The sequence below is a fragment of the Bubalus kerabau genome, chromosome 12, assembly GCF_029407905.1.
Source record: "Bubalus kerabau isolate K-KA32 ecotype Philippines breed swamp buffalo chromosome 12, PCC_UOA_SB_1v2, whole genome shotgun sequence".
Classification (NCBI taxonomy): Eukaryota; Metazoa; Chordata; class Mammalia; order Artiodactyla; family Bovidae; genus Bubalus; species Bubalus kerabau.
Genome location: NC_073635.1, coordinates 91,033,947 through 91,060,866, shown reverse-complemented (window position 1 = coordinate 91,060,866; position 26,920 = coordinate 91,033,947). Strand labels below are relative to the sequence as shown.

The 26,920-nt window shown below is 47.7% G+C and overlaps 1 protein-coding gene, 1 long non-coding RNA gene and 1 pseudogene across 2 annotated transcripts; 1 reads left to right on the top strand and 2 right to left on the bottom strand.

The window, feature by feature from the left end:
* The first annotated feature begins 5,409 nt into the window (after positions 1 to 5,409).
* Positions 5,410 to 14,253, top strand: LOC129624218 (uncharacterized). The gene is made up of 3 exons (XR_008700832.1): positions 5,410 to 5,535; positions 7,042 to 7,157; positions 14,141 to 14,253. It is a non-coding gene; the product is annotated as an uncharacterized LOC129624218 (long non-coding RNA).
* On the bottom strand, positions 9,692 to 10,076 carry LOC129624217 (60S ribosomal protein L22-like; annotated as a pseudogene).
* Positions 14,254 to 16,202: 1,949 nt separating the features above from the next.
* On the bottom strand, positions 16,203 to 20,026 carry CFAP97D2 (CFAP97 domain containing 2). Its single transcript, XM_055541921.1, has 4 exons — positions 19,644 to 20,026; positions 17,399 to 17,479; positions 16,416 to 16,514; positions 16,203 to 16,331 (listed from the first exon to the last, which is right to left on the bottom strand). The coding sequence occupies exons 1-4, from the start codon at positions 19,731 to 19,733 to the stop codon at positions 16,203 to 16,205; spliced, it is 399 nt and encodes a 132-aa protein (XP_055397896.1). The 5' UTR covers positions 19,734 to 20,026.
* Between the last annotated feature and the right edge of the window lie 6,894 nt (positions 20,027 to 26,920).

Sequence of the window (26,920 nt, the reverse complement as noted above, 5' to 3'; positions counted from 1 at the left end):
GAATATCAAGATACATTGCCTCACATTAGATTACGTTATTAATGCCATTTATTACTAATGGCAATAGTTGTAGTGGAAGTGTTGCTAAGAAGCCCTAGAGACACAAACCAACAGAGTGAAAATCAGCCATTTCTGAGCCCATCTCAAGGCCAGATGGTTTGCTCTACTCCACTTGAGGTCTCTGCACCAAGACAGCCCTTGTTTACCTTCTGACCCACTCAGCTCCATGGAATGGCTAGCCAGGATGCCAGACAGTTTCTGGAACCTCAGGTAGGCCTGGAACGTCTCTGTTGTGCTAAGACTGGCCAAGTGACTTGTCATACCCAATTTCACGTTTAGAGTCTTAATTGAACATTTTTAAATTAACATATATTAGTGCTAAAGTCATATATTTGAGATGAACATTTAGTAAAATCACAAATATAATCTAAAATTTTCCTTCCTTCAAACACACTTTTAAAATGACAAAATAAAAGACTGAATTCAGTTTGGATTAAAGTCCTCAGTAACTGAATTATTCTGACATTTCCTAGATGTGTTTGAAGATTCAGTTCAGATCAGTATTGTCTGACTCTTTGAGACCCCGTGGACTGCAGCACCCCAGGCTTCCCTGTCCTTCACCAACTCCCAGAGCTTGCACAAACTCATGTCCATCGAGTCGGTGACGCCATCCAACCATCTCATCCTCTGTCGTCCCCTTCTCCTCCCGCCTTCAATCTTTCCCAGCATCAGGGTCTTTTCCAGTGACTCAGTTCTTCACATCAGGTGGCCAAGGTATTGCATCAGTCCTTCCAATGAATATTCAGGACTGATTTCCTTTCGGATGGACTGGTTTGATCTCCTTGCAGTGCAAGGGACTCTCAAGAGTCTTCTCCAACACCACGCTTCAAAAGCATCAATTCTTCGGCACTCAGCTTTCTTTATAGTCCAACTCTCACATCCATACATGATTACTGGAAAAAAACATAGCTTTGACCAGGCGGACCTTTGTTGGCAAAGTAACGTTTCTGCTTTTTAATATGCTGTCTAGGTTGATCATAGCTTTTCTTCCAAGGAGCAAGCGTCTTTTAATTTTATGGCTGCAGTCACCATCTGCAGTGATTTTGGAGCCCAAGAAAATAAAGTCTGTCACTGTTTCCATTGTTTCTCCATCTGTTTGCCATGAAGTAAGGGGACCTGATGCCATGATCTTCGTTTTCTGAATGTTGAGCTTTAAGCCAGCTTTTTCACTCTCCTCTTTCACTTTCATCAAGAAGCTCTTTAGTTCCTCTTTGCTTTCTGCCACAAGGGTGGCATCATATGCATACCTGAGATTATTGATATTTCTCCCAGCATTCTTGATTCCAGCTTGTGCTTCATCCAGCCCATCACTGCACGTGAGATACTCTGCATATAAGTTAAATAGGCAGGGTGACTATACAGCTTGATGTACTCCTTTCCCAATTTGGAACCAGTTCATTGTTCCATGTCTAGTTCTAACTATTGCTTCTTGATCTGTATACATATTTCTCAGGAGGCAGGTCAGGTGGTCTGGTATTCCTATCTCTTGAAGAATTTTCCATAGTTTGGTGTGATTTGCACAGTCAAAGGCTTTAGCATAGTCAATGAAGCAGAAGTAGATGTTTTCCTTGGATTTTCTTGCTTTTTCTATGATCCAGTACATGTTGGCAATTTGATCTCTGGTTCCTCTGCCTTTTCTAAATCCAGCTTGAATATCTGGAAGTTCTCGGTTCATGTCCTGTTGAAACCTAGCTTGGAGAATTTTGAGCATCACTTTGCTAGTGTGTGAGATGAGGGCAATAGTGCAGTAGTTTGAAGATTACGTATCTTTTAATTCATTCCATGAGGCCAGATTCTCCAAATGTCTTCAGGCATTAAAAGCTTCACTACAAAAGGATTTAATAAAGTAAACATATACCCCTGAAAACACAATCTATCACTTTTTTCCAGTACATTCTTTCTTGCTCTTGATGGCAGCTCCAGAACCGTCTCCTTGCACACAATCAAGATGATCATGGTGGCGTTCGACTACGTTATGAATCTAAACCTTGAGAAAGTTTAATTTCAAAGTCATAAGAATCATGAAGCAATAACCAATATCCAAATGAGATTTCTCAACTTTCAAAGCACCCTCCCCTGGTGGCTCAGTGGTAAAGAATTCGCCTGCCAATGCAGGAGACATGGGTTTGATCCATGGGTCAGGAAGCTCCCCTGGAGGAGGAAATGGCAACCCACTCCAGTACTCTTGCCCAGAAAATTCCATGGACAGAGGAGCCTGGCAGGCTGCAGTCCCTGGAGTCACAAAAAGAGTCAACATGCCTGAGCACACATGTATGCCTATGTAGCAATCATGCACCTCAGCACCTCCTGGGCTGTGGCAGGGTCACCTCCTTTCAGATCAGGGGTCTGAGTCCTGACGGAGCGACTGACACTTTTAACACACCTCCCTCAGGACTATGTTTACCTGGCAGCTCCACGCCAGTCTCAGCCTGGCCAAAGAGCAAACTCCTCAGTCAACCGGTGCCATCCCACTGCTCTCCCCTCCCCCTCTCCTCCTCCTGCCTCTCCCGCCCCTTCCTTCCTTGGCCTGGTGGCCTTGAGAAGGTGGCATGGCCTCTCTCACCTCCGATGAGGTAGCCATTGTCACAAGCTCCAGGAGGCCAGCCCCGTGCCTTTAAGGGGCCTTGGTGCCAAGGCCCAGCCAGCTACTGCAGGCCAGGCTGACTGCCCTGGGCTTCTACCTTGGAAAGAGCAGCACTCGTTTCTTTCTGGAGTAGCAGCTTGGTCTGGACTTGGACTTGCTTTCCCTACCTGTCATGTCCTCACAGACCTTGGCCTGCTGCCCTGGTGCTCAGGTTCTAACCGGGGTGTGAGGGGACCACAGCCGCAGGCATGCCGTTTCCAGCGGCAGCAGCTCCAGCGCAGCGAGGCGCGCACGCCTGTCCCCCGACGCGCCCCCTCACGCCTGCGACACAAAAGCTCCCATCAGAGGCAATACCTCCGGTGTCTGAGGGGTGGTCCCTCAAACTGCCTGCTTTTTCTGCAGGACTCACTTCCACTGCCTGCAAAGTGGGACAATAAAGAATCACACATGGAAAGAGAACAAGACCCTGATACCATCAGTCACGTCATGAGTTACATTAGACAACAATACAACCTCCTCCAAGGGGCTCCAAACCCCTAGTCCAGGGGTTCCTGGCATGTGAACTTGTCTGAAGCCAGCAAGATCCTGGGAAGCAGCTGCTCACTGATATTCTTATGCAGTACTACGTTCTGTGAGCTCGCACACGTGCAAGTCTCTGTTTTGCTGTTTCTCTGATGAGTCCCTCCTAAAATAGTCCATGAAACACAGTCCGGAAAACAAGGCACAGATTTTCAGTCTGACCAGAATATTAAACATCCCAAGGGGTTTCTTAAGAAATTAAATTACTCAGAAACAAAAAGAGAGCCATCTTGCTCACTGGAGTGAGGAGTGCTGTGATCAGGCATGGCAGGAGAGTCATTTACGAAGCGCTGGACTGGTTCCAAATCGGGAGAGGAGAGCAGCACGCTGCATATTGTCACCCTATTTAGTTAACTTCTATGCAGAGTACATCATGCGAAATACCACAAGCACAAGCTGGAATCAAGATTGCAGGGAGAAATATCAATAACCTCAGATAGGCAGATGACTCCACCCTTATGGCAGAAAGCAAAGAGGAACTAAAGAGCCTCTTGATGAAAGTGAAAGAGGAGAGTGAAAAAGCTGGCTTAAAGCTCAACATTCAGAAAACGAAGATCATGGCATCAGGTCCCCTTACTTCATGGCAAACAGATGGAGAAACAATGGAAACAGTGACAGACTTTATTTTCTTGGGCTCCAAAATCACTGCAGATGGTGACTGCAGCCATAAAATTAAAAGACGCTTGCTCCTTGGAAGAAAAGCTATGACCAACCTAGACAGCACGTTAAAAAGTAGAGACGTTACTTTGCCAACAAAGGTCCATCTAGTCAAAGCTATTTCCAGTAATCATGTATGGATGTGAGAGTTGGACTATAAAGAAAGCTGAGTGCCGAAGAATTGATGCTTTTGAAGCGTGGTGTTGGAGAAGACTCTTGAGAGTCCCTTGCACTGCAAGGAGATCAAACCAGTCCATCCGAAAGGAAATCAGTCCTGAATATTCATTGGAAGGACTGATGCAATACCTTGGCCACCTGATGTGAAGAACTGAGTCACTGGAAAAGACCCTGATGCTGGGAAAGATTGAAGGCGGGAGGAGAAGGGGACGACAGAGGATGAGATGGTTGGATGGCGTCACCGACTCGATGGACATGAGTTTGTGCAAGCTCTGGGAGTTGGTGAAGGACAGGGAAGCCTGGGGTGCTGCAGTCCATGGGGTCTCAAAGAGTCAGACATAACTGAGTGACTGAGCAACAACAACAAAAGACTCTAATTGGCTAAAGTTGAAAGGATACAGGTAACTCTTAAAAAGATAGTGATTTTCAGACATTCTGTCATCATTTTACAATGACAGTTCTACAAATTTGGGACTAACCTCCGTCCAAACATCAGATCTGTCTCCCAGAGCTTTCTCTGTGTCCCACTGTGCTCACTACAGACAGGCTCCAAGGGTTGCAGCTAACACCCACTTGGAAACCGGTGCCTGTGTCCCCGGTTCATCCCCCAGCCACGGCCCCACAGATTACTGCCCTAATGGACACAGATCCTTGAAGGGCAGGTCTTACCCCTGCTGCTTCTACACGCGACTCTGTTAAAATTCCTGGGGAATCTATTATCTTCCTGAATTGGATTTCATGACTTGGAGACTTGTTATAAAACAGCCCATAAAATCATGCTGAAGATCTGAGCACAGGGAGCCGATGCTGATTGTGGTGGTGGTGGTTTAGCTGCTCAGTCGTGTCTGACTCTTGTGACCCCATGGACTGTAGCCAGCCGGGCTCCTGGGTGCATGTGATTTCCTGGCAAGAATACTAAGTGAGTAGCCTTTTCCGTCTCCAGGGGAATCTTCCTGACCGAGGGATCAAACCCAGGTCTCTTGAATTGCATGCAGATTCTTCCCTGAGCCACCAGGGAAGCACCTGGGGTGATTGGATTCACTCATTCTTCTTGATCAGGCCTCAGTATTTTGGGTGACTTAGTACATATTTGCTGAGACAATTGATTACTTTGCTACAATTTACAATTTGATGAAGATATTGGAAACAGCCTGAGAGAAAGAGTGCTAATTAGGCGAGCTGGAGTTGTGGGCTCCTGACCTTTCTCATCAAACGGCAGGAAGGGACAGAAGCCTCGTGTCAGGCAGCTGGGGGCTCTGTGGTCCCACCCGCACGGCAGCCTCTGAGCTGCGCTGCGGCCCCAGGGGCCAACACCAGAGGGCGCACCTCTGCCGGCTCCTCCAGGCCCTGCAGAGGCTGCCGGCCGGTCACTTCTGCGGACGCCTTGAGCTGGACCCGAGCCAGGTCAGGCGAAGGGCCTGGAGAGGCCGGACCCTGAGGATCCGGAGGCCTTGTCCGTTTCGGCCATTGTTTCGAGGGTCAGTTTGTTTTGTGGTTTCCCCAACTTGCTTCTGGGTCAATGCAGGAGACACTGGGTGGATCCCTGGGTAGGGAAGATCCCCTGGAGGAGGGCAGGGCATCCCACTCAGTATTCTTGCCTGGGGAATTCCATGGACAGAGGAGCCTGGTGGGCTACAGTCCGTGGGGTCACAAGCAGTCGGACACAGCTGAGCACACAGTACATTGGTGAATACAGGTAGCTGAGTAATTGTTTCAAAAGCTTAACAGATAACAAGTTGTTGGTGGTGGTTTTTTGCTAGAAATAAGACATTTTTGGACAACTTTTTCATGTATAACAAATCTTTTTTTCCCTCTGTGTGCAACCAAGCTTCTTTTGCATTTTGGAGTTGAGTACCAAGAGCCTCAAACATCAGAAACATATTGAATAAATTCACTGCATTGGGACTTTTCAGGGTGAAGCTGCAGAGACCAGCTACTAAAACTCACCTCTGGGAGTAAAGTGGTCACTGGGGTGGGGACAAAGGCAAGACAAACACTGGCTGTGGTTGGGAAGGGCAGATGTCGACCCTAAGTAGCCACAGTTATAAAGGAGGCGCAGGTATGAGGGCTCATAAACCAAACTTTCGATTGCTACTGGAGAGCTTTTTCTAGCAATTTGGCACTGAGCTCAAGATTCTTGACACAGTACGATGCCCAGTTTGAGGCTTCTGGACAGGGAAGGGGCGTGGACAGCTTGCAGGGGTTCTGAGGATTCCCCCTAACATAACGAAGGCCAAATCCAGTCTTGGGCCAGGTTCTAGCACCAGCTCTCTCTGCCGATGGGGGTTCAGAGAGGCTGAGTGATCTTCTCACAGTCACGCAGAGAATCCTCTGAAGGGTCAAAACTCACATCCAGGCCTGTCTGACTCCAGGCCTATGATTTTAAACACCGTCATTGAAGGGCCTGCGTGCTGGGAGCAGGGAAGAACCTGGGTGGTTCCACGTGCACATGGAAGCCTGAGAGGAGACGGGCCATGGATCTTTAAGGGTTTGTGCAGGAAGGGGTGATGTGAGCTCCTAGTTCTCCTCTTTTATTTTAGTGGAGAATTCAACCTAAACCTGCAGTATGAGCTAAATACAGCTAAGTGTTATGTGCCATGATGCTCGCAAGGGTCCAGCTCTGGGAAGCGGGACCACGTCCATCCTCTCGTCTGGAGCCTCAGACCTGTCCCAGGGCCTGGCACGTGCACACATGCACAGGTCTCTAACTGAGACCTACTGATTGCTCTTACTTCTTAGGGTCTGTGTCTTGGGATCTGGATGTAATTTCATCACATTGAGTAGTTTTAATCTGATTTATTTAGATATTTGTTAAAGTAATAATCACAGACCTTTAAGGCAAATTATACAAATACATCTGAAAATTATAAACAAATCCACAACAACACAAAATATGGTAACAGAGTATGTGTTCCTAACTAGAGAGAAAAATCCAATTCAAAAGCCTTTAGCTCCCAGTATTACTCTGCATAATTTGTTTTCAGCTATCAGCCCTAGAAGCACAGCAAATAGTTTTGCTGCATCATCTGCTCAGACATCCTGTGAACACACACAGTTGGGATGCTGACTCACACACGTGTGGCTGTCCCTGCGTGATAAGGTGAGGAGGCCTGGCCAGGGTGGGAGGCAGCGTCCCTGAGGACAGGGGGCTGCCCCAGGAGGCCGTGCCGGCCTTGCCGTTTGTCCACCACTGCTTCTGATGCGTCTCCTCCTCCTCCTCTGTGTGCTGAGTCCTCCCTCCACTTCATCTTTTGGGTCCAGGAGGTGGCCTTGCTGAACTTCAGCTTCAGTTCCCATGGGATCAAAAATACATGTTGGAAACAAACACTTTCCTTAGGTAAAGACGGTAAAATGTCAGTTTTCTAGAACACTTGGGAAATGAAGTATTTAAATTCATTGACAATTCTACTTTATTTAGAATTAATTATATAACCTTAAAAAAAAAAAACAACCTTGTGTGCATGCTAAGTTGCTTCAGTCATGTCTGACTCTGTATAACCATATGGACTGCGGCCAGCCAGGCTCTTCTGTCCATGGGGATTCTCCAGGCAAGAAAAGAATACTGGAATGGGTTGCCATCCCCTCCTCCAGGGGATCTTCCTGGCCCTCTTTACAAAAATAACAGCCTTATTGAGACACAATTGTATAACATAAAATTCACCATTTCAAGCTGTGTTTTCAGTGGTTTTGGTATATTCTACATTGTGCAGTCATCCCCAAATCCAATTTTAGGAAACTTTCGTCATTCCGACCCAAAGGGCCACATGCAGCTACGGATCCCAGTTCTCCTCCCCAGCCCTCGGCACCCACGAATCTACTTTGCGTCTCTACGGACTGGCCATTCTGGGCGTTTCATAGAAGTGGAATCACGCACTGTGTGGCCATTTGTATCGGGCCTCTTTCACTGAGCAGAATGTCTCAATGTTTATCTGCAATGTGGTGTGTATAGAACTTTACTCCCAGGTCTCCCGCATTGCAGGCAAATTCTTCACTGTCTGAGCCACCAGGGAAGTCCCTTACTCCTTTTCATGGTTGCATAATATTCTATAGTGTGGTTGTATCCTATTTTGTTCATTTGTTCATCAGTTGATGGAACATTCTTGTACAACTCTTTGTGTGGGCATGTGTTTTTAATTCTCTTGGGTATATACCAAAGAGTGGAATTGTTAAGTGATATGGTAAACCTGTGCTTAACTTTAGAGGCCAGACTGTTTCCTATGTTGGCTGCACAATTTCACATCCCATCACCACAGCCCGCCTCAACTCCTGTCTTCTGTGTTTTGATTTTAGTCACCTGGTGGGTGTGGAGTGAGTTCTCATTGTGGTTTTGACTTGCATTCCCCTAATTGTATTGAGCATCTTCTCATGAGTTTCTTAGCCATTTGTCCATATTCTTTGGAGAAATATCTAAATAATCAGATGATCTTTTGCTATGTCAATTGTATTGTTGAAAATCTTTCTGAAATGGGTCAAAGTACTTTTATACTAGACTGTACTGCCACAATTTCACTTTGAACCTTCTGGCTTGTTGGTGTTGGAAGGTGCTGGGCCTTTAGAAAGTCAGCCACATCCCAGAAGTTTTCTTTTTTCTGTTATTTCCCTCATCCCTCCCTGAAAGGCTGTGTTGGGAACTGCCCTTGGATAGAGACTGCGGCAATGGGACCTAGTCGTTCAGGTCTCTCAGGGAAAGGGTAGATGAGGGCTGCTTTCTCTGCTGTGGACGCATTAGGACTCGGAAGCGGAGAGAAAGAAGGCTCTCGGTCATGTCCTGCCCTGGAGCGTGTCTGCTTACCCTGGCCTTGCACACTGCGTGTGTCAGGGAGACCACACAGTGCAAAACAAAGTCTCACGTGAAATACTAGGAGTTGAATTCTTACAGTTTTTATTTGCATGATATAGTTAAGGAGTAATCAGGCACACAACCCATCAAGGGATAGCCTGCATGATCACAAGATGTTCCCAAAACTTATTGGCAGGTAGAAGAGCCACCTCAGTCAACACATTGATGGAATCCTGTGGCTTAAAATAAGCAGAGGGGGATGGGGTGGAAGGTGGGAGGGAAGCTCAAGAGGGAGGGGACATATGTATACCTATGGCTCATCCATGTTGATGTTTGGCAGAAACCAACACAATATCGCAATTATCCTTCAATTAAAAATACATTTTTAAAAAGCCACTCTGTTTTTTCCCCATTATCTTAAATGGCTAAAACCTTTAACTAGAAACTATTGTGTTCTCTTTCACCTTTAACTATAAGCCTAAAATAATAAATCCCTGGTGGATGCTGAATGCTTGGTAAGTAGTAGGCTCTCATAAAACACATTGAATGATAATACAAGACTATTTAATAATTAAATTCAGTCACCTGTGTAAAAATGTCACCCAGTTCCTAGTTCAATCTTCTCATGTAAGAATTGAAATAATCTTAACGACAGCATCCCCTAATGTTTCACCATTCATTTATTTCCAGTACACACACACACACACACACACACACACCCCAAGATTATAAAATCCCTGAAGTGGGCAAATACCTTAAAGTACCACTTGCCCACCATGTGTTCTTTAAAAAAAATTTTTTGGGGGGTTGACAAATTTTATTTAAGAACTTATACAAATATTTTAGATTGAGTTTTAATTCTCATCTTCCTCCTCTTCTTCATCTTGATTAATCTGGAAGTAACACAGCTTATAACTTTCTTTGCTGTTAGCAACTATGCGTAACCAATCATGTAGATCATTCTTCTTCAAATATTTTTTGTAAGATATTTCAAATGCCTTTTGGAAAAGGACCCCAGAAGTTCCAGCGATCTTGCTTTCGCTTCTTTCTGACTGGTGTGACGCCACTGCCCAGATTGCAGCCGTGTCCATTCGCCTTGATTCTCTCCTGAAGAGATGGCTCGGTTTTGGTGGCATCCATGACCAGCATCTTCTGCAGGATGGGCCTAGTCCAGAGTGCACCTCAGGACTGGCTTCTTTTTTTGCCCCCCTTCGCCATAAGCTTTTTCACCGGCGCCATGGTGGCAGCAGAGGCAGAAAGGGTAGATTTTTACAAATGTATGTATTTACGGCTGCACTGGGTCTTCATAGCTGAGTGGGCCTGTTCTCCAGTTGCGGTGAGTGAGGGCTGCTCTCAGGTACAGCAGCTTCTCACTGCGGTGGCCTCTCTGGTGGAGCACAGGCTCAGTAGTTGTGGCTCCAGGGCGTGTGGGATCTTCCTGGGCCAGGAATCGAACCTCTGTCTCCTCCATTGGCAGGCAGATTCTTTACCCTTGAACTGCCAAAGAAGCCCCTCTTCATATGCTATTAATTAAAGATTTTAGATAAACAGAATTTGGGGTTTGCATAATGTCAAAGGCTCCGTCTTACTTTGTTAAGCTTTTTGACCCTCTTGACCCATACCTCCCACCACCCACCCCCAGCTCTGGCAACCACCAATCTGTTGTCTGTATCTAAGAGTTTGTTATTATTATTACATTTCACATAAAAGACAGATTGCACAGTGTTTGCTTTTCTCTGTCTGTCTGACTTATTTTTCTCAGCATAATGCCCAGGAGGTCCGTTCGCATTTTCTCAAATGGCAAGATTTCATTCTTTTTGGTGACTGAGTACTATCTATATGCATGACTATGTATCTTGCGCGTTCTTTATCCATTCTTCCGTTGGTGGGCACTTGGGTTGGTTCCATATCTTGGCTGTTGTAAACAGTGCTGCTGTGAACATGGGGGGCATATACACCTTCCAAGTCAGTGCGTTTTTTGGTTAGTGTTTTTATCCTGTGTGGCAGATGCATACAGTAAAGAAGGAAAGAATATTTCATGATTTCACGCTTGCCAAGTAAACGTCAGGCACTGCGGTAGTCTTTTTTGCAAGTCTTTGACCCTGACATGAGTTCTGGAACAGGTTCTCTTTACAGAGGCACGATGGAAGCTCACGGAGGCCGAGGGAGCTCGGCGTCAGCCTCGTGCCCTCTGCAGTGGCTGCAAGAACCCTGCGCTGCCTGTCTCCAGGGTCACTTGTGTTTGTTCCGTTTTGTCTCCTTCTCACGTGTGTGGGTTATTTGGGGCTGGGGCACTAGATTACAATAATACACACTTCTAGGGACTGCAGGCTCCAGCAAACCCAGGGTGCCTAGTGGGTTTTATCGGTTGATCTTTTAGAAATCTTATCCTCCCTCAATAAAAAGCTATCAAATCAGTTAAGTGATTTCTCAGTTTGGAGTTAGGGATAAGTGAGGATTTGAAAGTGCAAGGAAGATGAAAGGTTGAAACCTTTCCTTCAAAATATTTGAGATACTTTGCAAGTTAATATCTAAACTAGCAAAAACTACAGAAAGATGGAGGAGACGCTGCTCTGACGAAAGAATCAGGGTGCTGAAGGAAGGGCTGTTTTTTTCTGCCAAGTCAATGAGCATATTTTCTGGAATTTTAAATGTAAACTGCAGCATATCCTGTCTATGCCTGACCAGCAAAGGCCCCAGGCTCAGCTGACCGGACGTTGGGTAGGGGATATCAGTCTTCAGACAGCTGGTCAAGGGTAGCTACTGGGCTTTCTTTGGACCATCTTCCAACTTTCTGGTCCTATAACAGAGTTCTCTCCTCCCTAAACCTGCAGTTTTCAAATAGCTTGGTTTTTTGTTGCAACCCCTTCTGCCACCTGGATTTCAAGGATAGAGGGCAGGGGCTTGTCAAGGAAAAGTCCTGCTGGTTCGAGGCAGGGAAGGGGACCCTCGGCAGGGGAGTTCTGCAGCGGGGCGTCTGTCCCTCTGTCCTGTGTCTGTCTCCACCCTCGTCCTGCACAGAAGCTGAGGTTGGAAACTCCATACCGGGTGTGGGGGCCGCTTGGGAGGGAGCTGCCTTTGGGTCTGGATTGTGACATTCGGGTCACATTTCTGACTTGGGACCAGAGGCTGTGAGCTGGCAGTTGCTTCCTTGTGCTTTCCATGGCTGTCTTTTCACAAAGGGAAGCACAGAGCAGCGATGACCTCGCCGGGAGCCCAGCACTGGGACGCCTGCCCGCCGGCTCCCTGGGGCCTGGTCTTTGTCAAAACTGGGAGCTTTTCCCCCATTCGGTTCCTGTCCTGTCCTGGCAGCTCCTTGGCCCCACACTTAAACACTCAGCGCAGCTGGTGACACTCCAAATAAAGTGCAGGAAACCCTGCTGAGGTGCTTCTGTTTCCCTTTCTTTGTTTGGCTTTAACATCTCCCTTTGCTCCTGTGCTTTATCTGTTTCCTGTTTTGCAAAAGGAGGGTTTCAGGGGAGTCAAAGTAAATAAATGAAGAATGAATTTGAAGCACAGGATCCAAGCATTTTCTTGACATTTGCTAAACAAAATGATAAATGGGAAAAAAGTAAGGAAACATAAACAAACAGAAAGCCAGAAACAAGAGCAAACACGATACAATACTTAAGTCAATATTTATGAATGGGTAAGACGGGAAAAGCCACTCGGACTAGATCATAAAACAGAATTATGGTGTTCCACTTAAAAGATACACATCTGAAGTAAAATGACACAGAAATGTTACGAATTAAATGATGTAAAAAAAAAAAAATTAGTCTTGTAAACCACAGGAGTAAACATATGACATCCTAATGGAAAAGGCCCAGGACCCACGTGAAGGTCATGCAGGGTGACCCCTTCTCCATCCGGGAGGACCCAGGAGCCGTTTGTGCTCTAGGGTGTGAGCCTGTAACCCTCTGGAAAGTAGTCTGTGTCAAGTATGAAAAGCTTCTGATATAATACGCTGGTATTTTTTAAGCAATACAGTTGGGGGAAATTTTTCTCACACTATGAACAAAAATTCCATGTTTTTTTTTAATTCTATATTAATTAAAGATTTAAAGTGAATCAGGAAAACTATGAAAAATTAAGGATAACATAGAATATTTTTCCAATCCTAGCTTGAGAGAGCCCTTTCTATGTACAGCAGAAGAACCAGATGCCATGAAGGAAAAGAGTCACAGATTTGATGACTTAGAAATAAACTAGGTGAAATGATAAATAATAATGGAAAAATATTTGTGACACTGATAATAGAAAAATTAAATATTGAGAATGCATGTTAAAAACTAAAGGAGACACACCGGTGTAGGAGGAAACAGACAGAACAGGCTCCGTCTTGAAAGCAGGATTCCATCCTGGGCGGGACTGTGGACTTGGAGCTCTATGCCCAATACTATGGAAACGACACACCACCTGGAAAACCAGGCGCCCGGATGGAAGAACCACAGGGCTCGTACCTAGACTCTCCATTGCCTAAAAGAATATCCTAATTATCTGTGTAACCAAATAGAATCATAAATTCTATTATGCTTATTGGGGTATGACCACAGGCCTATTGATAATTGTCCACTGTTAACTACCTAGGCTTAAGGCATATGAATCACGGGTTAACTTTGATTGTATCTTTCTCTTCCTTTGTTCAGACTAGTTTCAGAGAATTTGGGGAGGTGGGTTTGGGCACGTACACTTAGGGTATATAAGGTTTTCACAAAAACTGGTTGGGGTCCTTGGCTGAGAGGAGACTCTGCCTTGGGCCCGCCGGTGTAATAAACTGTACTCTGCTATCTGCATTGTCCTTCTGAGTGAGTGTGTTTTCCGGAACACGTGGCTACAACACCAGTAGGAAGTTGACCAAAGGTAGGCGCAGACAGTTACTCTGCAGAAGTCTGGAGGCCAGGGTGTGAGTGGACGGGGTTTCGGGTGCAGCCGCCACAGGGAGACGTGCACGTTGCTGGGTGCTTCTCAAGGGCAGCTTGGTAGCATCAAAAAGTTAAGTGTGCACCTTCGGATTGAATGATTTCACTTCTAGGGATATAAGTTGCAAGAATAACATGGGCTAGGATGATTAGCATAGATCCACGTGGAATAGTGAAAACCTGGAAACAACCTCAATTTCTATAGTTAGGGTGCTGATTAAATAAATTAGGGCACATCTGTGCAAAAATACTTTGTAACTGCTTAAAAGGAATGGAGATCTTTATACACTGACATGAAACTGTCTTCATGATCTGTTGTTGGATGAAATGAACAACTGAAAGAAAACTATGTAGGATGTGGTGCTGTTTTTGTTTAAACAGGGGACTCTACACGGGAGAAAAGTCAGAGCTCACGAGCAAGACGTTGGCAATGAGCACTTCCAGAGAGTTCAAACTGGGAGAAGCCCACCTTTTACTCAGCCACTCTGTACTGTTTTATACTTTATTTTTTACAATAAACAAGTGTTAGTTTTATAATTAAAAATAAAGATTTGTAATGAACTGTTTATGTTTTCAATATAAATTGAAAGCTAGATTTTCTGAGTGCTTTAGCACCTTGTTTTACTGCATTCCACAGACACTGCATTTTTATACAAATGGATGGTTTGGGGCGACCCTATGTCCAGCGAGTCCATTGACGTCATTTTTCCAACAGCATTTGCTCACCTTGTGTATTTGTGTCACGTTTTGGTAACTGTCACAATATTTTAAAGTTTTTCATTCTTATTATATTTGTTAAGTGATCTGCTATGTCATTACTCTGACTCACTGAAGGCTCAGATGGCTGGCATTTTCTAGCAATAGGGTGTTGTTGTTTTTAATTAAGGAATGTACTTTTTAAAGAGACAGTGCTACTGCACACTTAATAGTCCACAGTATAGTGTGAACACAGCTTTCACACGTGCTGGGAAACCAGAACACTCCTGACTCCCTTTCCCGTGGCCTTCACTATGCTGTGGTGTTCTGGAACGGGGCCGAGCAGGTGTGCCTGTTATTAGTGATTACTTGTAAGTTACGTATCTTTGTGAAATGTATGTGTTCTTTCCATGCCTCCGGATTCTGTAAGAAGTGTCCAAGGCAAGTAGGCAGGAAGGTGGGGGCTTCTCAACAACCCCCCCCCAAGTGAGGAGAGAGGCTTTAGCAGAGCCAAGTCCACTCACACCGCCTGCAGGCTCAGAAACCACCTCACAGAGCTGGGCCCCTGAGGGGGTCTGGGTCAGGCTGCGGGGGCAGGGGACAGGGGAGGCTGGGCACCAAGTGTTTACTTAAACTTTGGTTTCTAGCATTGTTCCCCATGATGGGCTGCATTTCAAGGGAAAGCAAGGCCCTGAAATACCAGAGCCATGTCTACAGGCGGGGCGAGTGACGGTCCTTTAATTGGATTCATTGGGACATTCATAAACAGGGTAATTAAGGTCAAAATTAAAATCATTTTTTCATTCAGAATTATGGTTTTGCCAGCAACTAGGACGAGATGAAAAGGGAGAGTATACAGTTCAAGTATCTGGCAAACACGTTCAGATCATTAATTTCCTTCGCCTCTCTGGGTGCAGCATGGGACCGCTATTCCAGAATTGTCACAAAACTTCCCACCGAGGAAGCTTTTCACCAAATGTTTCTCCTACAACCTATAATTGATCAACTGAGCTCATTTTTATCTCCTTATAATTTTTCAAGGAGGTTTCTTTGATGGCTCAGATGGCACCTGCAATGTGGGAGACCCAGGTTCAATCCCTGGGTCAGGAAGATCCCTGGAGCCCGCAACCCACTCCAGTATTCAGCAACCTACTCCAGTATTCTTGCCTGTACAATTCCACGGACAGAGGGGCCCGGCAGGCTACGGTCCATAGGGTTGCAAAGAGTCAGACTCGACTGCGTGACTAACACACACGTCATTTTCAGTGAGGAGGTAGTGGACGGATTCCTCAGTTGGGTTGTTGTTCTGTGTCTTCCGTTATTAAGCTACGACCACGCAGCACACGTTTGCTGACAATAGAGTAAAATGCCCTAAAGCAGCAAAGAGGCTGTGTGTCCATGCAGGTGGTGAATCTGATGGAGGGAATGGGAAATTCAGACAGCTCTGGGTTGGAAGGAGTAGAAAAGTGAGGTACCTCCTCCGGCGGCGGGTCTACCTTCCACAGGGTGTGTTGCAAACGGGTCCTGAGCTGAGTTTGTGACCCTCTCCGGAACGGGTTTTTCTCTCTCAGGCTGCAAAGTTCCTGCTCTCTTTTCTCCCTATTTAGAGCCCAAAAAACAGCATAGATGTTGAAACATGGAGAGAGTTGAAGCCTGTGGTGGCATCAACTCTCATCCTCATTTCAAGAGAAGGAGCTGGGAGCCTTCTGGGCGGGAAGGTTTCCTGAGCAGGAGTGTCCCCTCTCGTTCACAATGAAGTGAACGGGCTTGGCAGGGCCGGTGTGGACCAGGGCCTGCGGCCGTGATAACTGCTGCTCGCGTCCAGGTGCCGCTGAGGGTGGGAACCGGCCTGACTCTGGAGGCACTGGCTCTCTTTCTGCAGGGGGTGGAGGCGCCTGGCTTGCCCAGTCTGGTCCCGCCCGTGGATGGGGCCCCCTCACCTCCTGTGTGCACAGCTGACTCCGCTGCGGGTCCGCCCCCCGGTCCTCACGTTGCAGGACAGCTTCTCCAGCAGCAGACGGTTGTCCCTGTCAATGACGGACAGCCGGCCCTCCTCCAGCTGCGCAGACACACCAGCCGTGCCAGGGCCGTGCCAGGGCTGCCCTGTGCCCAGCCCTGTCCAGGGGGCCTGCAGCCCCGCCCCTGGGCCTCGGGGCCTCCTCGCCCCTGCGCGCGCTGCTGCGGTCGCTCCCTGGGCAGCTGGTGGGCTCCTGTGTCCTAACTGGGATACCCGAGGGCGGGGCCAAATTTCACAGACTTGGAGTGGAAGTAACAGGGAGGGAGAAATTAGGTCATTCCTCAAAAACCTCTGAGCTGTGTCAGTGAAATACAAAGGAAATCACTTTATATTTTAGGAGGGAGATTTTATACTGCTCAGAAGAAGAGAAGGTCTGAGGCCAGAGGAAATGAAAGCCCTCCTACTTTATTTCGGGTTTTGAACCGACTGATCTGCCAATTTGCTCCTCTTTGTTTTCCCCGGTTAGGCTGACGCTGGGGGCACAGAAAGCTCGCAGCATTTTGCTCTGGGAGGTGTAAGGATCAGCACAGCCATGCGATGCTGGCTCTCACCAGATGGCTTTAACTCCAAGAAATAAAAATTTCGAGGTGGTCATGGAATGGTCTGGTTTAAAGAAACAATGCTAATTAATTACTCTAGATCTGTGCTGAATAAATTGCGGCCGTGGATCCCCCCCGCCCCCTCCCCACTTCTGGACCCCTGCCAGGTCAGCAGGGAGACTAGGGGAAGGGAGATCTCTGCTTCATTTGTCACCAGCTCCATTCCTAGCAAGACAGGCTTAATTGGCTGCTTAGAGGCATTTTATTTTTGATACATGACTTGTTTACTCCCTATGAGCCCGCTTTTTTCATTTTCCTGGGTTTTTAAGCTGATATTTTTTGTGTTGTGTTGGCTGTAACAGTAACTGGAGTAGAACTGAAACTTACCTTGAGTTTGCCAAGTTTCAGGCGGAGGTGACTGAGGGTTGGTGGGGCGCGGCTGTCCACCACCGGCCGGGCCTCCCGCACCTGCGCAGAGCAGGCAGTGTGACCTACACACCCTCACCAGTCAATCACCCTGAGTTTTTGTTGGGCAGCTTCTGCTCTGTGGGCCCTGGAAACACATGCAGGTTGTTACTCACAGCATCGGAGATATCAAGTTGGCCTGGGCAGAAAGTTCTGAAAGAGGCTCCGGACTTGATTCAGAACCTGAGCATCCCCTGGAGGGGAACAGGCAGCCCTCAGACATGGCCCAACATGGTCATTGTCAAGTAGAGAACTGAGTGTGTGTGGGATGAGATCTCATTAAACAGAACTACCTGCTGATGTTTCCACTCTGCACTGCCCGGCTTTGAGACAGTGAATTACGTTCCCAAGTCCACTGGACTCTAATTTCTGAGCCTCCAGCAGTATTTTCAGCATTAGCATCTTAGCCATTAAGTGCAAAATGATCCATGCAGAGTTTCGTATCAGAAATTGTACAAACAAGGGAAGAATTTGTATTTTAAAATGTGATGGATGAAATGCACGAGGGCCATAAGTATTACACTTGCAATAAGAAGGAACCCCCATATTCTAGCCACTTGCTCACAGATACCCAGCTGCTGAGACCTCTGATCTGATCATCTGGAAATGGCAGCTCCACGACTGCGTCTTTCCAGTGTGAGGACCTGAGCTCCGGGCACTTGGGACCCGAACCCACAGAGCAGTGTGGTGACGGAGCAGGCGTCTTCGCAGAGAGCCAGGAGCTGGCCGGGGGTCTTGGAAAACATGCTCGGGAACCAGCACCTGTGCCCTGAAGTAAGGGGACCCCAGAAGGACAGGCAAGAGAGAGGACATGGCCGGATGAGGCTGGACAGTCCGCACTGCCCCATCACCCAGGGTGTGGGAGCGGGCAGAGGTGAGCCAGACTCATGCCCTCCTGCCATGGTGCAAGCCCATTAGGGTGGGGTCAGAGGAAGGTGGAGGTGCTGCGGGCTTTTGTTAAGGAAATATCAGCAGCAATTTCTGTTTTATTAAGGTAATTTTCTTAGCATGAATGGGTGAGATGAGGTTCTGAGACAAGAAGGGGCCCTGCCCAGACATGGGGAGGGGCCTCACTCTGGGAGTGCTGGGGGAGGGGCCCAGTCATCCTAAAGCCGCACGGAGTCCCTTCCTACCCTCAGGGGTTCTCAGCTCAGCAGTGAGGAGAGCTGACCCCACTCGAGTACAGAAGAGGAACCACAGGGATACCAGGGTGAGTCCTTCCCACCCACAGCTCTTTAGTGCTCCGACGTGCTCTGGGCAACCAGACCGGCCACCCTCCCAGACAGGGGAGGTGAGGAGCGGGACGGGGAGGCAGCATGCCCATCCTTGTTCTCAGTGAGCAGGGAAGGCTCCAGAACCAGGGGTCGCAGGAAGGGAGGTGAACTGGGGCGAAGCCAAGTGGCTCCTAGGGGCTCCCACAGGGGCACAGGTGCAAGGCCAGGTGATGAGGCACCGTACAAACCTCGCCCCCAGGTGGGCGGTACCCCGGGAGGAGCAGGGACCTTGGGTTCACTCCTTCAGATCACTCTGTGGCACACTGATTCCCACACAGCCGCTTCTTTGTTTCTCAGCTTTGACGGCCAGCCAGCACCCTGCGCCTGGATGGCTCTGAGAGGTCTTGAGGGCAGAAGACTGCCCAGCCACTCGGGACCACAGGGCCGCCTTCTCAAATGAGACCCACGTTTGCGTCAGATAGATGGAAATAACACTGTATCTCTTAACAGAAATAAAAGTCCATTCCTAGTCCCCTTGGACAGGACTGAGCAACTTCACTTTCACTTTTCACTTTCATGCATTGGAAAAGGAAATGGCAACCCAATCCAGTGTTCTTGCCTGGAGAATCCCAGGGACAGAGGAGCCTGGTGGGCTGCCGTCTATGGGGTCGCACAGAGTCGGACATGACTGAAGCGACTTAGCAGCAGCAGCAGCAGCAGTCCCCTCTGGAGTCTGTTGTTTCGATAGGGGAAATATGCCATGATTGAGAAAGGATGGTCCTAAAACATGGCACTTGGAAGCCATAGTCTATTTAATGGAATTTTTATTGTATGGCATGGCCCACCTTTTAAGGATATGCCATTTCACCTATTCCATCTCCAAAAAGAAAATTCACCTTTGGCTTCCAGGGGAGCTGTGGCTTCAAGGTGCCACTCTGCACACCTACCCCTACCTTTCTCCTGTGGTCCTGGTAGGCTTTCTCCCACGTGCCCTGCAGGTACCCCCTGCCATGGGAAAGGGCCAGCCGGGGGCCTGCAAGCATCTCGGACAGGACAGAGAGTGGACACCCGTCCGGTGCAGCCCTGGACAACTGTGTTTGCCGGGTCACATGACAGTCTCCATGGCACCGAAGCTCCGGGAAGGCAAGAGACCAGAGAGTGGCCTCTGCACTTGGCAGAAGGAACTGAATGTCCTTCCCTCCAGGGGGTATCTTTTCAGTGAAGCCACTTGGAGGAGCGCACCTCAGCGCCCCACACTCGGGAACAAGGTGAAGACATTCTCCCCCAACTAACTCTTTCCATCTTCTCCTCCTCTCTTTCCCTGCATCCTCCCATGTCCCCTTCCCTTCCTTAGTCCCTTCTTCTTCTGTCTTTGAATTTTATAATAACTTGGACAATTCCAAATATTTTTATCTGCAGCTTAGGTGGCAGATCTTCAGTAACTTTTCCTCCAGTGGACTTGGAGACAGAAAGTTTTAGCCATTTTAAGCCACTCCTCTCTCCCCAGCTTTTTCTGTTAGGAGCGGGTTTTCTGTGAGACAAAGGAAACACAGTGATGATAGCAGTATCTTTTGAGTCATTCTTCTCTGTCAGAATTATATGCATAATTTTGAGGATGACGTAGTTGGAGGAACAGGTTAATCACAAAATAGCGGTGCTGTTTTCATTGCGGAACTCTGGTCTTTACTGCATTACAGGATCCATCACAAGACCCTGCGTGCAGAGTGAGTGAGCGGGAGTTCACCATGCTGCTCTGTGGGAGAGGGGCACATTATGAGGAACTGGGTTCCGCACAGTAGAAGATAAATGTAAGAATTACTGCCTAAAAAATAGTCGGCACTTTAAGTCTTCCTTAAAATTTCTTAGCCTATAAAGCCTGCACGTCACAGTCAAAAGACTTCTGTGAAGTTATTTTTGTTTGCCTGGTTACAGTCACTACCCAGCTCACAGTCAGTGGCGCTTAGTGGGTACCTGCCGTTAACAATGATGGCACAGGACTGAGGTCAGCAACTGAGTCCGCAGCTGGTGATCTGGGAATCTGAGACTTTTCATTCAATTGTGGGTCTTCGTGACTCTCGTCTTTCTTTTCCTGAAGCCTATTGGCCACACAGCTGAGAGATTTTTGATAACCTCAGCATCTTGCCAGGTGCCTGGGGCAGAAGCCACTCTGTCCAGTTTGTTCACACTGTGTGGACAGCCTGGGCATGGAGGGCAGAGAAGAAGCTGGACAAGTCACAGGATGCTTGAGGGCTTTGAATGCATAGTTTTGCTGCACTCGCCCTTCCAGCTGTGTGCTGACTGTCCACCTGGGCTTGCTCTTCCCTGACCACTTAATTCACGTTTGCTATTTGATTGACTTGATGGTGGGGCCCAGGGCAGAGAACCTGGAGAAACTGGACCTGCCCCCAGGAACAGAAAGGTCACCATCAGCTGCCTGGTCTGGCTCCCACTCGCCAGTCCACCCCGGCTGGAGCTGAGTTTCAGTTGCTAGGACGTTCTCAACAAGATTAGAGCAGAGAAGTCTGCTAGTCCGGAGCTCCTCTGGGCTTGTCCTGAGGGAAGAATCTGAAACACTGACAAGGATCCACACACATTGAGGAATCACTCATAGAAGTGAGAGCTTGGGAGGCCCAGAGTTCAGTTTGTAGCAAGAGACAGTGCTGGTTTCTACTGATGTTCTTTTCTGTCCAAGACCCGATCCATGACACCATTTTGCATTCTGTGAACTTTTAAGTAGTGAATTTTTCCATGGTTCTAGATTTGAATGTTTAATATTAAAAGTTTCTACATATGTTCTGCAGAAAATAAATACCAGGGCCTTTTTTGATTTGCTCATTCACATGATGATTGTGTGTTTGGCTCAGCCTTAATCAGTGTTTTGGTCCAATATTGACTTGAAAATTGAGTTTATTAGTAAGGTCTTATGAAGAAGGCAATGGCACCCCACTCCAGTACTCTTGCCTGGAAAATCCCATGGACGGAGGAGCCTGGGAGGCTGCAGTCCATGGGGTCGCTAGGAGTCGGACACGACTGAGTGACTTCATTTTCACTTTTCACTTTCATGCATTGGAGAAGGAAATGGCAACCCACTCCAGTGTTCTTGCCTGGAGAATCCCAGGGACGGGGGAGCCTGGTGGGCTGTCATCTCTGGGGTCGCACAGAGTCGGACACGACTGAAGTGACTTAGCAGCAGTAAGGTCTTGAGATGTTACCAATGATACCACAACTACATGAAGCCCTCGCACACGATTGATTTTGATGTGTACACAGGATCGAGCATTTGTGATACATTATGTTTCGGTTAAATCCTTAATGTTTGTAAGTCTTTTCTTGTGCTCTGTGACCACAGTTGACTCTTCTGTCCCTCTGCCTTTCCACAAGGGCAGTGTGAGCAACAGGCTCCATCCTTACTTTGCAGGAATCTCAAATTGCCTCAAACTTACTCCCTTTTGGAGGGAAATTGGCCCACAGATGTCTGTTCTGAGAAATACAGAGGTGCGCCCGTGGCCTCTGGTGACTAGGGTCACGGGGGGCCTTGATGGGGACACCTCTGTCCAGTCAGGGCTGCTGCTCCTCTGACCTGAGACACCTGAAAGCACAGAGAGCACCTTAAATGCACCAAGGGGCTGACTCAGGCTCGACAGTTTCAAAGCTGCGAAGCTGCTGTCAAAGCAGCTGGAGTCCTGAGCCAGCACAGAGGGGGCTCTTCCTGGGGGCACTCCAGGTACCAAAAATTGAGGTCTCTGTGAGAGACACATAGGGGCCCCACAGGAGAGCCCTGGGGGAAGGTGAACTAGAAACAACCTCTAAAAGCAGCTTCCAGGCTCCTGCAGGGCAGCGACGGAGCCGGGAGTCCCTGCCCCCAGCCCCTGTGCCTGGGCAGCCGGACGCTCTCACTCGCGGGACTGGCTGAAGCAGCCATGGTTGAAGACATCCCAAGACACCAAGAAGAAACGACAGTCTCCATCCAAGGCCCAAAACCTGCCCAGTGTCTCCAGGGCATGGGCATCTTGCAAAGTGAGTCGACATGAGTAGAACCAGTAGAAACCTCAGAACTGACTCCCAGAGACAACAGCTACTGAAATCACAATACGATTAGAGGACAATGGTGCTCGCTGTGTTTTAAATGGAAAAAAAGATGAAATTGGAAATATCTTCAGGGAACAGGAAACCACAAAATTTTCAACACATGAGGAACATTTACAAAATTGGCAAAATTTGACCATATGCTGAGCCGTAAAAAGTCTCCACAAGTTTCAAAGAACCATGATCATACAGATAATGAGGCAGTGTGGGGATTAAGCTGAGGATTAAGCAGAGGGATCACCTGTATCTGGATGAGCTCCAAGGTCAAGAACAAGACAGGGTGTTCGTGCAGCTGGTGAGTGTGCTTTCAGGATACATCTGATATATTTGTTGGGTGTTTTGAAAACAAGGAGTTTTAGTTGCCAGTAATTAGTGGGGTTATCTGTAGCCTCAGTTATGCAATCACTTTTCAGGGATGTTAGTCCTAAAAAGGTTCACTTATGTCTCTTAATCCTGCTCTGGAGATATTCGTAGGGAATTAATCCAGAAGAAGAGAAAAGTTTTGAACACAAATGATGAATTTCCATGTTTCTAGTTTTACTGCTGGTGGGGCGGTGTGCCTGCAGCGTCCTCTGGGGGCAGGTCACCTGCCATATTCACATGGGGTGCAGAGACTGGAAATGCTCTATAACGAAGGGTCCTGGCCTCTGTGTGGGAAGGAGGTCTGGGGGCACTCACTGTCCCGTCCGTGTGCCTGTGTGACCTCGCTGTGGAGGCAGCTGGCCTTGCATGCTGTTGGGTGACCAGGCAGAGGTCGTGTCTTGGTCCTGTGGGGAGGTGGGGCCTTCTCGCTGGCAAAGTTAGCATAAGTAGTTATGTGTGTGGTCTCTCTGCTTTTAGACTCTGCCCTACCGTCATCTCTTCACTAAAATAAGCGGATGAGTTCTTGAAGCTTGTTTCTTCCAGGACGAAATTGAACGTAACTGTCAGAAAGTGTCTTAGAGTCACCTTGTCCTAGGTCCAGAGGCACTCTTGAGCTACTTAACTTTTAAAAATGAAAGCGATGCTGTGAAAACGGCCCCAGACACAGTGGATAGCAATAACACGTGTTTCAACCTCACAGGGCAGGCCTGGCTGGAGTGGAGACAGAGCTGGGTCCGGGGGCTCTGACCTTGGGTCAGGGATGTTTCCCTCTGCCTAGGCCTCAGCGTCTGCCGTGCCTTGGTGAAATAACCTACCTTCTGCAGACATCACGGTAGGTATCTTGGTGTCAAGGACACGCAAGGCAGCAGGTTTGATGGGTCTTCAGCTGAAGACGAGCTGCTGCTTGCCTTGAGGTCGTGGGGTGCAGGCAAAGCGGTTTCCCTCTGCGGCGTCACTGACTGGGGAGGGGAGGGCAGGGCCAGGCCAGGGGGAGCGAGGTGTCCTACCTCCTTCGCGGGTTCACCGGCTCACACCAGTGGTGTCCTTTGCTGTGTGAGCTTCTGGGACCCTTTCAGTCGGGTTTCTGACCTCGAGCCTTCATGGAGACCTCACCAATTAAAGTTTCTGACATCTTACTTGCTGGTTGCCAAACCCGAAGATTCAGTCCCACCCTGACCTCATCTTGCTTCTGCCCCGCCCGCCTCTCTTCCACTGGCCTCTCTGCAGGAGAAACGCAGATTTGCCCTGAAGCCAAAGACCTGAAGTACAGAGCCTCCACTGCACCCCAAGGCCTTGGGAAGACGCGAGTGGTCTTGTCTTCATAACTTTAACCCTTTTTCTTTTCAATAGACGACCCCCTCCCCCAGCGTCCGGTCATACCTCCTTCAGGACCTGCTGCTGCTCCTACCTCTTCCTTCTCTGCAACCCCTCCCTGCTCCTGTGTTCCCTGCTGGATGGACGTCTCCAGGGGGTGGTCGCTGGGTCACCAGAGGATGTGAGGCTGAGACGGCAGGACCCCAAGAGCCTTCCACACTCAACCAGATACTCTATCTGGACACATTTAATATTTGGTTTTGCGTTTTTGTGTGAAGAAAACTTCCTGGAACTCAGAGAAACTATGAAAAGCAAACTAATCCGTGGCTGGAATCCTAAATGTTAAAGCTAATAACTAACACACAGTATGTGATACTTCGCCCTTGAGCATGGAATAACAATTTGCTGTGAAACTTAATTTTAAAAGATGTCAGTGAATTGGGCAATGAGTCAGCACAATTCTTACCAATTTAGTGGAGCAACACTGAGGTGAAACATGCAGGTACCTAGAGAACATGGCCAGTAGATACTGTTTCCTCTCTTTACACTTGAGTTTAGGGATCTGGCCTATTAGTGAACCCAGAGGATTGTCACTCTCGATGCAAAGCATCCTCACAGAGATGAGCTGACATGACCTTGGAGCAGACAGCTACATAAAAAAAAATAGAAAATTAAAGGTCGAATTACTGACCTCAGAAACCTTTCAGAAAATAGCGCATATCCATCATGTAAGAACAGGATGCTATCTTCTAACAGGCAGAAAACAGGAAAGAAATTAAAATATGGGCTTACTGAACTTAAATCCCACGAAGAGCTGTCGGCCAGGACGGAGCTCAAACGTAGAGATGGGGAGACCCCCGAGAAGAGCTGGAGGTGGTCTGTAGTCAGCTTGGGAGTGAAGTGTCTGAATACTAGGGTTTCAGAGAGACAGGACGAGCGACCACAAGTGCGTAACAGGAAAACTTCCTGAGCGGCTCAGGGACTGACCCCACGAGGCTGAGGACACTGGAAGTGTGACCAGCAACCCATTGCTCTTAAGTAAGTTCAACTCACTTTCTAAAAGACAGACTGTCGGGTTGAATCACAAAACTGGAACCGGCCTACAGCAGAGGGAGTCAGAGCGTGTGTGGTGGGAGAGCTGGCAGAGCCACGCCAGACAGACGATCCTGAAGAGAACACGCCCACGGGGCTGCATGTCCTTTTTAACTAGAGAAGGCAAAGAAGCAAAGACAGCCACAAAAATGCCTGCGGAAGAAGACTCACGCAGTGCTGGTCCTCAGACAGATCAACGAACAAATTAGAAAACCCAGAAATACAAGTTTACACAGGAATCTACTGATAAAGATGCCATTTCAGATAATCAGGGAAAGGATTAGCCACATGTGGTCTGAGAGAACTAAAGAGCCATCTGAAAAATTAGCTTCAATCCACATCTTATATCTTAGTCAAAATAAATTCAAGACAAATCGAAATTTAACTGGAGACAAAGAAAGCATGAAAGTAGTAAATGAAAATAAGAATTATTTTAAAAATAATGTGAGAGGGAAAGTTCTTTCTACAGTATGATACAAAACTCCAGAAGACAAAAGTTAATAAAAATAATTTTAAAAATAAAATAGCACAACATAGCATCACATCCCTGGAAGAATCTTCCAATAATACATGGGATCTGAGCCCTAATGAAAACAGTTTTAAAATACAATTGTTCAAAAATCAAATAAAGGTCTTTGGGTTAGCTGATTAAACACTATATTAAAAAATAAATCTATCAATAAATTTTATTACAGAAAAATAAACTATATCTTTAACAAAACACAAGCCAAAGACACAAACCCAGAGGTATTCGCATACTATAATCTAAGACAGAGAGTCATTTCTTTAGTAAATGAAGATACCAACAAGTCAATACAAAAGACCACAGACCCAACAGAAAAGTGAGCAGTAACGATGGACAGACATTGCACAGCAAAAGAGATGCCCTGGCCTTGAAACAGGGAAAAGATTCATGACCCCGAGAAGCACAAGCAAGCGCTGCCAGGAGCTGTGTGGGGGGCTGTGGAGGCCCCCACCCTCAAGGGTTTTCACGCTTCTTCAGAGCCAGCCACACCGCCTCCCTCTTACGGCGCATAGTTTTAATGCAGACCACAGGAATCAGGAATCATGATCTTAAACGACACGAGTGATGACCGGGCAGCAGCCCTGCCCAGAGGGGACGGTGCCTTCAGTCATCACAGGAGCTGCCGTGGCAGTTACAGCCCTGCCGTGTGCATGGGCCAGTCCAGCCTCAGCCTGAACCTTCCCCATCAGAGCGCTGGACAGCCCTGTGTGCCTCCCAGCCCTGATGTCCCCCTGCCGATGGGGGGACAGGGGTTCCGGCTCACAGGGTGATTACATGCGACTGCTATCTCTGTTTGCCCAGGCTGAGGGTGACCTTGGACCCTAGAGTTGGGGTTGTGCTGGGGGCCTG